At 38.1% G+C, this 16,095-nt stretch overlaps 1 protein-coding gene across 1 annotated transcript in view; it reads left to right on the forward strand.

Moving 5' to 3' along the window:
* valopa (vertebrate ancient long opsin a) overlaps nucleotides 1–15,410 on the forward strand; it is a 37,231-nt gene extending 21,821 nt beyond the window's left edge. The window contains exon 5 of the mRNA XM_041789650.1: nucleotides 15,174–15,410. Within this exon, the coding sequence (XP_041645584.1) occupies nucleotides 15,174–15,410 (237 nt within the window). The remainder of the gene's footprint in view (nucleotides 1–15,173) is intronic.
* Nucleotides 15,411–16,095: the final 685 nt, after the last annotated feature.

The following is a 16,095-nucleotide window of genomic DNA, read 5'->3' on the forward strand; positions in this document are numbered from 1 at the left end:
TGACAGCAGCCATTAGAAAAGAGTGATTATGTGCAGTTCTTTAACACAAGATATCCAAGAGATTGAGCCACAATGCAGTTTTTCTGCAGTTTTTCTCCAAAAAGACCAAGTCTACCCCAGGGTTTTGGCTGAGGTGCATCTACCCTGGAATAAAGACATGACAAGACCATTAGAACATCATACATATGGATAGAGCAAGAAGTACCCCCCCATCATGTTACTACTGTTAGCTGCAACATTATGAAGTCAATGCTGCTTGATTATTAGTAGGGATGCACAACATTGGATTTTTGCAAATATTTGATATGCCAATATCAATATGCAATATGCAAATATCAATACTTATATAGAAATGGATCAATAAATGTACTTCAACATCACAACACACTTTTTAGTTTTAGGGTGACCAGATGAACACACTTTAGTTCTCAGAACAGTCTTAAATTTAACAAATGAGGATAAAGAAATAGAAAGACTTCAGCTAACCTAGGTCTTTTGGTTCTGCCTAAACTCCACAAAATTACTTGTTTGAATGGCCAATATAAACAGCTAGTCTGTCAGAGATTTTCAGACCTGCCCATTCCAATAAATTTACTTTTTTCAACATTTAACCCGAAAATGTCAACCTCATTTCATGATGAAATCATTTTGAAATTAAAAATAATCAAAATGATAAGTTAAGGCTCAAAATCAGAGAAAAAGATGACCTTTTTAGTTCAGATGGAAAATTGAACATGTGAAATGAAAACACAAATTAATTTCTTTCCCCACATTCCTGATTTTCTTATATCATTATTTTTACACTTTTTAAGATTTTTATGACTTAACAAGGATACTTCAAAACATCAAGGTTACGTTTACATTTTTATACTGGAAGAAATCTGCAGGCCTCATACCCAACGGCCAGTCATGATAGAAAAATTATATGATTTTGTTGGGCGGGTATAACTGTACCACTGACCGGATTTGGCCCCCATGCCTTGAGTTTGAAACTGCTGCCTTACAGAAAGAGAGCTTTTTAAGCAGGGAGATGTTTCATTTTATTCTATCTTGTATTACCATAAACAGCTTTACAGCTGTTCAATCACTTCCTTCAAACTACATTCGAGTGAACTGTAGTCACATTTGTGAACAAAAGTGGTCAAACTTTGCTCCCATTCTTTCAGAAGAGGCCAGTTTAACCTTTGTGTGTTCAGTTGGGATGAGCTGAAGCATTAACACAGCTGGAGAAGCAGCAGGGCAGGGTGAGGATCATGTGGATGACTGGTGCAATCTGCGTGAACATAATGAAGCTGCTTCATTCTCCTGCTGCTCTCCAGAACGTTCTTTTACACTCCTCTGGGTGTATTTACAGCATCAACAATTACACTGAGAAAAAAAAGCAAAAATCTCTCATCATAGTCTGGACTGTATTTCTGTGTCTACCTACTTGAATGTCTTTTTCATACATTTTTTACCTCCTTAGACTCTCTTTCTCATTCCTCAAGGAATATTTTCACTTTTACGGACACTTGTGAACAGTCTCTGTAACGTGGATATTCTCCATTTGGGAGTAAGTTGCAGCAATCACAGCCATTTTCCCTTCCACTGTCTAAAGCAATCTCCTTAGCAGTTCCAAAAGTTTTAACACTTGTTAGTCACGACACAAAGTTATTTAAAAAATGAGCACAGGCTTAAAAATACACACTTCTTATTTAAAGCTTGAGAACGTAACATTCAATGAGAACCGTGTAGAATCATCTCTACGCCCCACCCCCTTCTTGTTCTTCTCCCTGCTTTTCCACTGAAACCAATGGCCGAATTACAGGCAAGGAAACAATTCGTCCCAGCATTAACAAATTCTACATAGGACTGAGGACATAAGTTCACTGGTAACTCCGCCATTGTATGAACTTCTCACTGAGCTGAGAGGCGGAAGCGCACCTACTACAGCGGCCAGTAGGAACACTCCCTCGGACTTGAGCCTTGATTGGCAGCAAGTACTAGCCTCCTCATTGGCTGGAGCATCGTCCCTTGCTGGTTTTCCTCAAGTGAGACTGCAGCACAAGGAAGCGTTGCAGAAGTGTGTTATTCTATTAGATGGCTTCAATAACAAGACCCTGACAGGCTATGTTGTTTTTGTGGGCATATGACACTAAAAATAAATCTCTTACTACAGCTTTAAGCTGAGTTGAAATAGTTTTAGCAGTTTTCCCTGTAGAACTGACTCTCTTTATTTAAAGGAACTGTTTGCATGTTTTTAATTTCACACCTACATTTTCCTCCTGTGTTGACTTCTAAGTGATTTATAGTGTTCCACATCAGACCTACATAACAGGATTTAAGGAGCTGTTAATTGGAGAATGTGACAGTCACACAGGAGGAGTAATTGCTTTATTTATTTAAGGCGGCAGTGATAAACAGGTCAGGCTGTGTGAACGCTGACTGTAAGACAAATCTGCTGGAGCATGAACACAGTGTTTCGATCGAGGGCAGGGCATTTACACTGCAAATTCACTTAACTCATAAAAGTCATCATTAAACTTTTTAGATTAATGACAGTGAGAGCCTTGTTTGAGCTATTGTGGTGTAAAATGTCTATGCATCCTATGGCCAATAGGGACAAAACATGAAGGATTTATCTCACTGTCTCTTACGTACGTAGTTAAAGTCAGATTAAAACCCACTACATATGCTATACCTTCACTCCCACATCCTGCAGTTTTCATACCACACTGTCATCACTGATTCTAACTGTAGCTGTAGTGAAGAAACGAGAACGTATACAGGTGTTTATTTAAAATTTGAATTAAATGGAGCAACACCTGTGAGCTAGTTCATTCAGACGGCTTGAGCTGTGCTGATTTCACACTTGACAAATGTCATTATCCAATCACCTGACAAACACCCTCCCAGTTGGCAGTCAATTTAAGCTGTAAGACTTCCACTGTCTCCCTCTGCTCTGCCTTGAAACAGTACTTGAATTAGACTTCCTTTCTGCCCCAGCATCCACCTGTAGGGGGTTAAGATACTGTCTCATCACTAAATATGAAATTCTGCTAGTAAAATTACTCTGCAAGGAGTGACGAGGTCTTTCTCTTAAAAGGTGATGTTTCTGATCACAGAAAAAAAACATTTTAACAACTTGCATGCTGTCCCTTAAACCTAATATATTTTTTCCCTTTTAATTAGGGTTGCTCCGATTCCAATGCTAGTATCAAAAATATGTCCTGTTCTGCTTAAAATGGGGGTCTTGGTATCAGTGAGCACATGAGATCCGATACCGTTTGGTTAGGCTTTATATTTTAAACCGGACTCAATTCTTCTTCACTGCCAGAAAACACTGCATGCACAGGCTGCCATTTTTAGTGCAGCGAGGAAGAACCAAAGGACTCACTGCAGCAGCAGAGAATGGTGGCTGCGTGACAGTTTTCTCTGAATGTGATCATTAAAATGCCTTCCAGACCGGTGCTGTTGTGCACGGCAAGAGTTGATTCATTTATCAAAAGTTAAAAACACGTTTGGGCCACAGATGGTTGCCTCTTACTTGTTTCTGCTCTTGAAGCTAGCCGTTGTGCTGTCCCATTGATGCTGTTGATGCCTTTGAATCCTGTGTGGCAGCATTTTCAGTGAGCCTGGAACGCGTGTGACTTCTGGGGACTTTAACGATTAAATCCACATCAGTGAATCTGATATTGAACACCTTTTTATCCATTTTAATTGCCTTACAATCATTTATTATCACTAGATCAAATACTAACTCGAATGCTAATCTCCATATTGTTCATCCTTTGTAAGGGTCTGTCAGCCAATGGCAGGCTGTTCTGTAATCAGGTCATGCTGCCCAGATAGAGCATAATAGAGAGAGCAAGAGAGAGCCTGTGAAGCATACTATTTTAATATTTAGCAGTAAAACTCAATAATCAGCAGATAAACAACTTTAGGATCACAGAGATGCTGTAAATTATGATTGTATTTGTTGAGCAACGTTCTGAGTCAAATATAGGTCTAAAACAAATTGCTCTGCACAGTCTGTCCAGAAAGTTCACACTGGTATCGGATCGGTACTCGGTATCGGCCGATACCCAAAACCTTGTGTTATGACCCAGCTCGTCGGGAAAGAGTAGTATCATATAAACCAGATGAAATTGGTAAATTAAAGTTATTCATTACAAAAACTAAAATTGAGCTTAACAAAAGTGAGGCAAAAAAGACCGCTGAGTGCTGCTTGACTAATAACCAAATAAAACAGAATCTTAACTAGCGTTTAAAAATGAATGAACTACATGGTAGAACAAATTGAACACAAACCCTAACTAACTAGTCTAACTAACCAAATCTAACAACAAAAGAACAGCACCCCTAAACCTAGTGTGACAACACAACATAAAACCTACATGAGTGTGCGTAAACTAAACTACTACCTGGCCCAGAGCATCAAAACGAGTTTTAAACATTAACATAATTCTAACAAAAATAGGCACGGTGGCGAGCTCAGACACTAAATGAAGCTGCGCAGACTGAAGAGTGGCCAGGCTTTTGTAAGGGTTGGGCTGTTTGCTGTTGTTCTCTAGGCTGATTGGTTTGATCGCAGCTGCTCACTGATCATCACCTTTCAGCAGCTGCACAGGTGTCAGGAAATCAGCCTAAATGATGCAACCAAACCACTCAAACACACACATAAACACATGCACAGACACTCCACAGGAAAAATTAGTTACACGAGAGGGGATGCGACTGTGGCTGTGACACTTGATATCGGAATCATATCGGGGAAGAAAAAAATGGTATTGGAACATCTCTACTCTTTACAAATCATCATTTACATGCAAAGGAACTGAAAATTGAGCCGTGTCATGGCCTAGATGTGTCTCACTAATCCAGTCTGAAACAGGCTTTAGGGCTGGACTTAATAAACTTGGGCTTAGTCCATATGAAGGTGGGTATAATGGAAAACGCACCCTTTTGAAAATTCCTTCCAGGGTGAAGGTCCAGTGGTGCCACCAGCTGTAATCCTGTACGCACTGTGCATACATTTTTTTGCCAGCATATATATATATCTTTGAATAAAAATAAAAGTGTGACAACAGCTTATGTTAGTTTTTTTCTCTACAGTTTCTGTCCTCTTCCTGTTCTTGAGTTGCAGTCTGTGCAAAAATGTCATGACACAAATACATTTGAAGCAAGGCATATGATTGGTGCAGCTTAACTTGTAGTGGTAACAGGTCAAGGGTTATTTTCACAGCAAGGTGAGCTTGAGCTATCTTCAGACTTCTATCCAAGCATTAACAATGCTGAAGGTCCTTTGACGATGCCTGTATCAACTCCAGGTGCTGAGTGCTACCTTCAGCTGCTCACGTCAGCTAATAACATATCTATGATGATGAACAAACGTCTGTTGGTACTGAGCAACATTCATAAGGATAACATAAGGAGGCCATTCTTTGAGTTTGATTCAACAGGGAGAAGATGGATTCACTTCTTTAGGCATAAAAGCTGTGTATTTTTTTCCATCTTCTGGCTTTTCATTGCTTATATTGATACATAATTGTTATAAATGCTGCAATTTCTCTTCCAACTCTATCTTCTTCAACTCTTCTTTGCTGCTCTAAAAATGTTTCTCAGTGACTGAATAACTGCCTGCGTAGAAGCCTACTGAATTTTACTTCACGTTCCCCTGATGTAGCGTTATAACAAGCCCAGTACTCTGCTTCAACATTTAACAGCTGTCTGTTGTTTCAAGGGGATATATTGGGATTTTTGAAGTTGGGTCATATGAAGTACTTGGCTATAGTGGTGGCATTAGCCTCCAAGGATTTCTGGGAAAGTTGTGATGTAAGCAAGCAGCTACAAGAGGCCGGTGCAGTAATGGCAGAAGACATTAGTGTGGATGCTGCTAAAGCGTTAGTTTTATCAGAACTTGACAACATTTTTTCGTTAAAAGAAGAACAAAGAACAGCAGTGAGTTGTTTTCTTTTGAAAAAGGGCAAAAGTCACGTATTGACATGTCTACAGTTGCCATGGTTTGCGTTATGCAGTTCTCTATGGATTTTACTCCTCTGTAGCGGCTACGTCACGTGTTTTGTGATTGGCTCGTAAATATGTGACAGACAGAACGTTCATCCAATCGCCCTCTACCCTTTCCCAAACGCTGTGTTTGAGAGGTTTTCCAGATGGATGTGTGAAATGAATCCATCTGGCGTGTCAGGTTAGGATACGAGAGGATATTTGTATGATATTTGTATGATCTGGATCTCACGAGGTGCACTCAGCGGAGGAGTGTGTGTAAGAGAAGAGAGGAGAGAAAGTCTGCCGGTGTTGCGTCTCTTCACTAACTTTATTCACTGAGGTGGGCTGTGCTGTGTTCAAACTGAAGCTTCCTATGCCCTTGTTTTAACTATTTTCGCCAGCTGCTTCCTGACGATTTCCTTGCGTTTCAAATACATGGGCCAGACATGACCATTGGACAGGCCGGTGGATCTGGCACCGTGAAGTTCCTAGAGCACCTCTTCTTTATGCATTCTTCGTACGGGATGGAAATAAAGTAACGTTGGTTCAGCACGTTGATCAAAGGTTCCACAATAAGGATGTAAGTCTCCTCCTCCTCAGTGTCTGACTTTGGGACGATCTCAGCATCCAGGTTGTTATTAACGCCATGAGATTTCTCAAACTTCACCGGGTTCTCCAACCATGTGTTCTCATCATGGCGTCCATTTCCAGAGCAGTGATGACATCGTACTGATTAAAGCTGTCCTCACCAACTTCAATATGATCATGGTGCTTGAAGAAGTCATCCTGATGGATCACACAACCTTTGGCAGGTTTTTGATCAGTCTGTTGGTGAGAGTGTTTTTTTTAATGATTATGCGATACGCATCATCATCAACAAACCTAGCACACAAAGATCACATGTTGGGATAATGTAATATCCAGTGAAACTTGTCCAAACGTGGGTGTTTTATATGATCTTTAATGTACTAGTAATAATAAATATTGCCAAAAGAGCAGGAATATAAAACCAAAGCTACAAAATGAGGCAGGGCAGAACAGTGTGTCTGAGAGAGCTGCAGGTGTGAGGCAGGGCCGGTTTTAGTCATTCGGACGCCCAGGGCAAAAATCAATATGAGGCCCCTCCCCCTCTAGCTAAAGAATTAATAATGAATGGAAAATATTGAAAGCATCTCTTTTATGTTAATAAAGCCACAGAACTACGGTAAATGCCCAAATATAAATACCCAAATATCCAACCATAATTCATCAGCACTTTAAAAAGCAGCTCATCGCTCAAACTCAGCAAATTCTAATATCTTGAAAATTTTTTAGGCCAGGTGTAACTCACGTAATGCTGGTGTTGGGCCAAAGACTTGTATTTCCAAAAGCACCACTTTTCAGGGAATGAAAAAACAACAACAACAAAAAAAAATCACATCTTTTGCCTCTTTAAAAACAATTTAAATCATGAAAATTGAGATACAAAGTTTTTGCCTGACATCAGCGATGAATAGAATAAATATAAGCTCATCAGAGACATATTGTTTCCTCTAACACATCAGACATTTTCATGAATCCTATTGCATCCCATTTAACCTCATTTAATTTCAACTATGAATTAACTGCTCTGTGATCTACCTTACATCCCTGGTTTGGATTGTGGCTCTCGCTAAAGTATTTTTAAGACGATGTGGCTCTTTGGGAGAATAAGGTTGAGTACCACTGCTCTAGACAGCACAAAACACATGAAAACCCACTTTGGTTTTTTTTCGATCTCCAAGTGGTCTTGGAGTCGGCTCCCCAGTGCAAGATGCAGGTACAAAACTTAAAAAGTGAAGAGGGTCTGAATACTTGTACAAAAATGGTGTCAAGACTTGGAATTGTAAGAAATTTGTCACCTGGAAGTGCTTTGTTGCTTGTTCCACAGATGGTTAGCATGTAAAACTCCTCAAGGCTAGATTTTAGGCTAATGCAGGAGTTTTGTGTCTGAGTCTGTAATAGCCATTTGTTTTTCTAGATTGAATTTTTATGCTTGTAATTTAAGACCATTGAGATTATTTCACATAACATGTTTCATACATCTGCTTTGTGATTACCATCAGTAAGGAAAACATTTAGCTCTTCTTGGAAACGCTGATGTCAAGCTTTGAAATGATGTTAAAAAAATTTACTCCACCATACTACCTGCCAGTTTTTACGATTCTTTAATGGTTGAAACTAAGAGAAATATTTCCATCGTTAAAATAATTGCCTTTGCGTGAATAATTTGATACTTGAGCTTGTGCAAACAGTAGCAACATGCTCTCCAATAAAACAGTTTCTGTGTGCAGAACCACCTCACATCAAGGCCTGACTGCTAGAAGGACAAACACGAACATGCTGAATCCAATCAGCTCATCAGTCTTCATGTTTGGCTGCTGTTTGAAGTCAATGCTGTGCAAAGATGTCTAGAAGTTTCTCATGTTTCATATAAAGTTCTCTAACAACGTTTTCATGTTAGCATGTTCCTCTCTGCCCCAACCCGCCCCATGAACTGTGGCAAGCTTTTATTTTACATGGCAGGTTTCTGTTGGCTGAGCATAAAACTGTCATGCCCCGTTGTGACAAACATGAGCAACCACAGCAATTAAAGTGGTCTATTTTTAGACTGGAGAACAGAAGTCCAGCTCTACATATATGTGCCAAAGAGCTGCATGAAGTCTCCATGTTTGTCTGATTGGCCCAATTCTGAGCTGCACTCGCTGTTTAAATAGGTCAGGTCTGCACAAATGGATCACCTATGTGAATAAAGACAGACCTGATCTCACAGTGCTTATAGAGGTTAGGGGGGCTCTAATGCTTGACTGTGATAGCTCTCATTTTAATCAAGTGGGGTAAACACAAGAAAATCAAGCTGATAGGTCCTCTTCAGATTTGCTTTTTCATTAAATTAAACCCTATTTCTTTCATTTTCAGCAGGCTAAATGTCAGATGTTTTGTTTAACTTCATGTGCAATATACATTTGGACTTGTTGGCTGTGGTCTTGAGGAAACAGGATCTTTGTTTGGCACAGTTTAAAGAGCCTTTGATGTGTTACAGCCATGCAGCCATGTGACGAACGTTCATGAATGCATGCTCAAAAAGATAAGCCCCCTAAATCAGTCATTTCTCAGTGATCCACAAACAGAGACCTTTAGGTCAGGCCTGTTATCCCCCTCTTCACAACTGTACACAAATTTAAATCTGTCATAATTTTATACAAACTGTAAAGTAATGTGATCATGACTTAAGTTCCCGCTTTATCTATTTTGACAACCTTTTGAACTTAAACCTTTTTTGTAATTTTGCTTTAATTCTTTCATTTGTTTTTATACAGGATTTGAACATTTTAAACTACTATACTCTTTGAAATGATAACATAACAGTAATTAAAGTGACAATAACAACATAGACCTACTTTTTAGTCTGGCCTTTAACTAAATTTTAGATCGTGGACTGTGGAGTGTTTTAGCATTTCTCTCTCTCTAGATTTAATGTCAGGATTGTTTTCTTAGTATTTTCTCCTCTTATCATATATATATATATATATATATATATATAAATTTATTAGAAAATTTATTAGACCACCTGTCGTATTTGTCTCAGAGACCATCCAGCATCATGAAGTGCTTTAATGCAGACTCTTTCATTTTCGGTCAGCTCTCCACATTTTACCATTTTGAACAGGAATGAGGAATTTCAAACTGAATTCACCCAAATTTGAGCAGGCTCACTGGGCTTCTCTGAGAAGTAAGAAATGAATCAAGCATAACATTCAACCACTAAAACTCATTTTTCTGTTCAGGAATGCCAGTAAATAACTATAATTTGACATATTAATCAAGAAATATTAATGTGCTTTACTATTTTTTCAGTCTTTTTGTAAATGAGTAAATTTGAAAATTCATGGATAATAATTCTATTTTAGCATTTAAATATCATTTGGGTTAAAGAGCTTCTACATATTGGTGTATTAACCATTGCAGAAACATAAAAATGATTTTGGTAACTACCAATGCTGTTAATTTAGGGCAGCTGTGGCATAAACCTTACTTTGGTTAGGGTTAGGGTGGTCTAATAAATTTGTTAAGCACTGTAGTTATGCTAGCTACATCAGTACATAAGTACTACTTAGTTACTCCATAACTTAATGTAGTTAAGTTAGCTTAGCAAACATAGCTAAGCTTGAGCAATGTGAGTTTTAGCAAAAGCTAACATAGATACAAAGCTTGTGTAGCAATAAGCTTAAATGTTACAAATATATCGGAAGCTTTAACTGGTCCACCTTTCTCCATTAAAAAAAAGAGCAAAGAGCCACATTGAAGGCCTTATGGTGGAGAAGTTATTTTTGCACTTCTCCAAACTGGCCTCGGTAAGAGTTTGATGCTTTATCAGGCTCTGACTGGAAAACTACAGTAGCCATTTTCTGCTGAGCTCAGGCTGCAAATGCCTCACTAATTTTGTCTTGTTGCTCTGATTGGCCCATAATGACTTTGATAGACAGAATGTTTGCCCAATCACATTCTGAGCACGTTTTTTTTTATTCCCCTTCTATGCAATGAATATATGCAAAAGTCCATTTGGCCTTTCAGGTTAAAACTAAGTGGGCCCTAAATTAAGACACAGCTGTTGTGTCTTGACCTGTGTGGGAAGAACCCTGAGGTCAACCAAGCACCCACTCATTAGATCTTCACTTTGGATTGAATGAAACAATAGACAATTGGGACTAAAGAAGGAAGTACAAGCACTGCAGATCAATTTCATTCTCCTCCAGGTCACTCTCTATGTCTCATAGAGACATAGAGAGTGTAAAAGCATGTTTATGCTGCCATCAACAACTTCATCTATTGTCTTATTTTCTTTGTGAATCTTTATTAAGTTGAACAACTGCCACGTGGTTTAAAACCTCCAAGAGAGACAGTGAAAGTGCAATGGCGGTTAAAGCTACAATATGGTGCAAGGTCACTGTGACCTCACAGTGGGAAAGGTCACAATGACCATTGACTTTCAAAATTTTATCACGTTAACCACAAGCTCAAGTGTAGGTTTGTGCTAAATCTGACACAAATCTTTCAATGTATTCTTGAAATATTGTGCTTATAAGATTTAAGGCCACAGTGACCTTGAGTTTGTACCTTCAGGTCACAGTGGACATTTGTGCAACGTTTAAAGAAAATCCCTGAAAGCTTTCTTGAGCGATTGCGTTGAAAAAATTCCTGGACAGATGAACGGAAAGACAGACAACTTGAAAACATAATTCCACTGGTCCTGCGATGGAAGCTCATTTTTATGGAAGCCCATTTCTGCCACTAAAACATTTTTAAAATTGAGTATGCCATTCTAAAAATAACAAAAATAATAATAATAAATCAAGATTATGAAAAAAAATCATAATTATGAGATAAAAGTAATAACAATTAGATTAAGAAGTCAAAATTATGAGATAGAAAGTCACAGTTATCTGATAAACATTGATATCATACAGTGTGTGGATGCAGAAACGTCTCTGGCAGGGGTGCACATGTGCAACATAATTCATAATGCATCTCATAATTAGGAATTTTTATCTCATAATTTCCACTTTTTATCTCATAATTCTGTCTGTTTACCTCAAAATTAATACTTTTTATGTAATAGTTTTAGCTTTTAATATTATAACTTTTACTCTTTATCTCATGATTTTGACTTTTTCTTTAGTAATTATGACTTTTTATCTGATAATTATGACTTTTTCATATAATAATTTTGACTTTTTATCTAATAATTTGGGCTTTTTATCTCATAATTTTAAATTTTTCACTTATAATTATGACTTTTATTTCATAGTTTTTCCTTTAATCTCATAATCTTGACTTTTTATTTCATAATTTTGTCTTTTTCTCTCATAATTTTGACTTTTTTATTATTTTTGCATTTTTGTCTTATATTTTAGACTTTTTCTCTAATAATTGTGACTTTTTATCTAATAATTTTAACTTTCTATCTTATAATATTGACTTTCATCCAATAATTTTGGCTTTTTCTCTCATAATTTTGACTTTTTTCATGATTATGACTTAGGATTTGTTTCCTTTTTTTTTTTTTGGTTAGTTTTATTTTACTATTGTTTAACTTTCAAATGTTTCCTTTTTAAAGTGGAAAAAATGGACTTCAATTTCAGCCACTCATAAAAGAAACAATATAAATGAATTGAAGAGATAATAGTCCCAAATATGAGATAAAAAGTCAAAATTATGAGAAAAAAACTATTGAAAATGTGACATAAAAAGTCAAAATTATAAGAAGTCTTTACTATGCCTGTCCCCAGCATAAAGGCATTTAAAGTCCAGGAAGTATGTTAGCCAGATCTTTGTTTTCTGTTTTTCCATGTTTCTGTGCTATAAATTCCTGTCGGACAGATTTAAAGAGATTTCCGGTGTTTAGAATCAGAGCTCTGGGTTGTTAGTGAATGTGTGTGGTGTGCTGCTGAGAAATCTTTGCTCTACTTCACTGTTTAATCCATCTTTTGACTTCATAAATGGAGTCTCACATACGTTTAACATCTATCTGCTTTAATTAATGTGAGCTCAAACTGTCTCAGAGAATTTCCATTTTTCATGACCTGTGTTCGTCTTACAGCCTCTTGGGATCTCAAAGGTCAAAGGTGAAAAAGCCTCCTACATACATGCATCCATCACTTGTGTTGGTTTTCTTTCACATCTGTTTCACACAAAGCTTTACTGTCTTTGATCCCTAAATATCAAACACTTGATCAATACGAGAGGCAAAGCAGAGATCTGAAAACAAAGCTTTCAAAAAACGAAGCCTGGACAGTTCTGACAAGACTTACTTCAATTTAAAGTTATATATTGATGTTTTGTCCACTGAGGCCTCGATGTGAGAGGAAAACTTTATTGATCCATCTGAGAAAACACTTAATTCTCCTCCTCCTCCTGCCATAGATGAGTTTTTAAACCTCCAAACATTAAAGCATTTAGGCAGTAAAACCAGGAATTACCTTTAGAAGAGAAAATTTGACTCATTTTCTTGTCATGCCGTCATCCTGTCAGGACAATTAAGTTGTCAGCACATTAACATTTATGGTCATAAATGGTTGTCCATGTGGGAACAACAGTACAGAGACCCCTGGTCTCAGCTAAAAACAAAGATATCCTGGAGTGATTGATTAAACTTCTCACTAGTCTTTTTAATATCCTGTTGTGGGAGAGATCGCTGATTGACATGGGTACTCTGACATCAGTTTGAGTCCAACAAACAAGCAAAACTGCAGTGAAACTCTGATTTTTCTTCTTTGTGACCCTTCTTGCTGCAGAAAACATACAACATGTGTTGTTAAGATAAGGAGCAAATGCTCTTCTATTGGTGGGCATCAGGTTTCACATTGTAAATGTCAGGTCGGGGTTTCAAACTAGACGAAGATGCAAGAAGAATTCTGACAAGCTAGTCTTGTCGAATCATGGCTGAGGGATGCCTTGGATGAGTCATTGATTATGTCACACTACAAGAGTGTTTGTGGTCCCTGATGCTCGTAATCACCCCCGACATTTGACGATGAGCTCTGACGTTGCACTTTAGCCAAAAATCTTGCATCTAAATCACTGTTTTATAACTATGAAAAATATCAAATTTAAATTTTAATATATGTATTATGATCTCCTTTGCTATGAAAGATGTATTGTGGCTTGGTGAATGCAGTTGTGTGTGTGCATGCTCGTGTGTAGATGATTCTGTATTTCATTGTCATTGTTTACCTGCCCAGGGACTAGAGATGGAAATTAGCTAACAAGCTAAATCTGGTACAAAGCATCTTTTCTCTTTTTGAGACTAATGTAATGTTGTACATCGTCCCTGACACAAATAATCTTAATAAACTAAACTAAACTTCTGGTTCCAGTTTTGTAACCTTGCAAAGCACATGGATTCGCCTGTTTCCGTGTTTCTTACTGGCAAATCCATCTTGCAAAATTCCCCTCTGAACCAGTTGGGCCCAGCTGGAAAGTGACAGGACCAATCAGCGTTGAGGGACAGTACTTTCAGGCGCAGCAGAGTCGTGACGTAAGCAAGCAGTGAGAAGAGGCCGGTGCAATTATGGTGGAAGACATTAGCGTGGATGCTGCTAAAGCGTCAGTTTTATCAGAATTTGACGACATTTCTTAGTTAAAAGAAGAACAAAGAACAGCAGTGAGTTGTTTTCTTTTCAAAAATGACAAAAATGATGTACTGACATGTCTACAGTCGCCATGGTTCGCGTTATGCAGTTCTCTATGAGTTTACTCAAAGGTAGCGGCACACCTCGGTTTGGGGCTACAACATATTTGATAGTCAAAGAAAATTCACTTTCTACTGGAAACAAACACTAATGCAATAGTTTTTCCTAATGCCCTAGCTTATCTGTACTTAATTTGTTGTTTTAGATACTGTCTTTAACCATTTGTAGGGTCTCTGAAAATGGTTAAAAAAGCATCCTCGATCTGGTTCTAGTTTAGTCTAAAGTGTAAGCTAAACCTTTATTTCAAGACTCCATTAACAAAGCAGATCCATCTTAAGATGATGTTCAGGTGAAATATATTTCAGGTTCTTTTTGCCATTAGATGACATGTTTTTTTGTGCAGTAATGTTGCAAAAGCTTTATTTTTCAGAGTTTGAGGTAGGTGTTGTGTAAGCACCATGTCAGTGGTTTAAGTGCATAATTACAGAGTAAACAAAGCTATAGACTGCAGCCTGTTTCTTTTCCATCACATTAGAAGGTACCAGAGGTGTTATTTCTGTTCTTGGAAAGCATTGATGGTTTGCTCAGGAGCTGCTGAAGGCTTGTGTGTTACATCAGACTGGTCTTTAAGGGTCAGGGATCATGTTTCCATCTCTGAGGCCCTCAGGTAAAGTGGAAACGTTACCTTTAAAACAAGGTCAATCAGGCTTAGATTTAATGTAATGTGGAAAACAATGATTCTAGGGCTGATAGTGGGGACGGGATGATGTTCTTCCAAGAACAACAGTTCACAGGTACAGCTGGTTCTGTGTGCACATGTACATATATGCGCATTAGTGTGTCTTCTATAGGGCCTTACAGGAAGAATTTCCTGTTTAACCCTGTATTCTGATTCTATGGACAAAGAATCACTGGTTGGTATAATTATAAACATGGCTATTTATCACACTTTTAATCCTCCTGTTTCCTGTCCAGTTCAGGAAGTGCCTAATCCAGCTCTTCACCGGCATGGGAACCATCCCGGACAGCAACCTGAACCAGACCTCAGAGCGACCTGGAATCACAGCGGAGAGTCAAACAGGAGAAATGTCAGCCATCGCCGCACGAATCCCTGTGAGTGGCACAGCTTCGGCCAGGTCGGATGATTCTCCAACTGACTGCGGCTCGTTCGCACAGTTGCCAATTCCAGAGAACAAAGTGTGTCCCATGTAACGGTGAACTTTTTCCTGATGGGTGTCTTTTTACTGTCCTCTGGGAGTCCAAAATAACCCTCCTTTGTCCAGGCACAAGGGTTCTGAAATTATCCCTGTGGATGTGAGGGAAGGGTGCACTAAGACTTTTGATAGTCAAAGATTTGTGCACTTTTTGTATTTCACTTGAAAAGATAATTGAAAAAGACACTGAAGATCAAAACTAAGGAATGGACTCCAGCATGCTTCAGTCTGAGATCAAAGAACAACAGAGGGGACAAAGAGGAACTTTGTACAGAATCTGGTGGTGTAAATACTCTTTATCAGATGCTCTTTTCTGTTGCTGAGGGACATTTTTCTTAGGCATTCAAGCCCAACTGCCAGTTTCTCAAATTTAAAGGATCTTCAAGGATGTTTTTGGCAATTTTACATCAGGGTGGATAAATAGTCAGAACTAAAAGCTATGAATTGGAAAAAAAAATCTCTAGTAGGTTGCTTTTGGTAGCAGCAGTGGAACAGGTTGTAATGGCTGCAGTGTAATCTAGCAGTGCATCCAGTCAAGGTTTGTCCACTGAAAGGTTTTTTTCAAATTATTTTGTCACTGACAGGCTCAGATTGTTTTAGGTGTCTGGCAAAATTAGAGGAAGAATCAATACAAAGAGAGCTTTTTGTCCAAAAAATACAAGTTTCCCACCTTAAAACAGCTG

Source organism: Cheilinus undulatus, linkage group 6 (genome assembly GCF_018320785.1).
Source record: "Cheilinus undulatus linkage group 6, ASM1832078v1, whole genome shotgun sequence".
Lineage (NCBI taxonomy): Eukaryota > Metazoa > Chordata > Actinopteri > Labriformes > Labridae > Cheilinus > Cheilinus undulatus.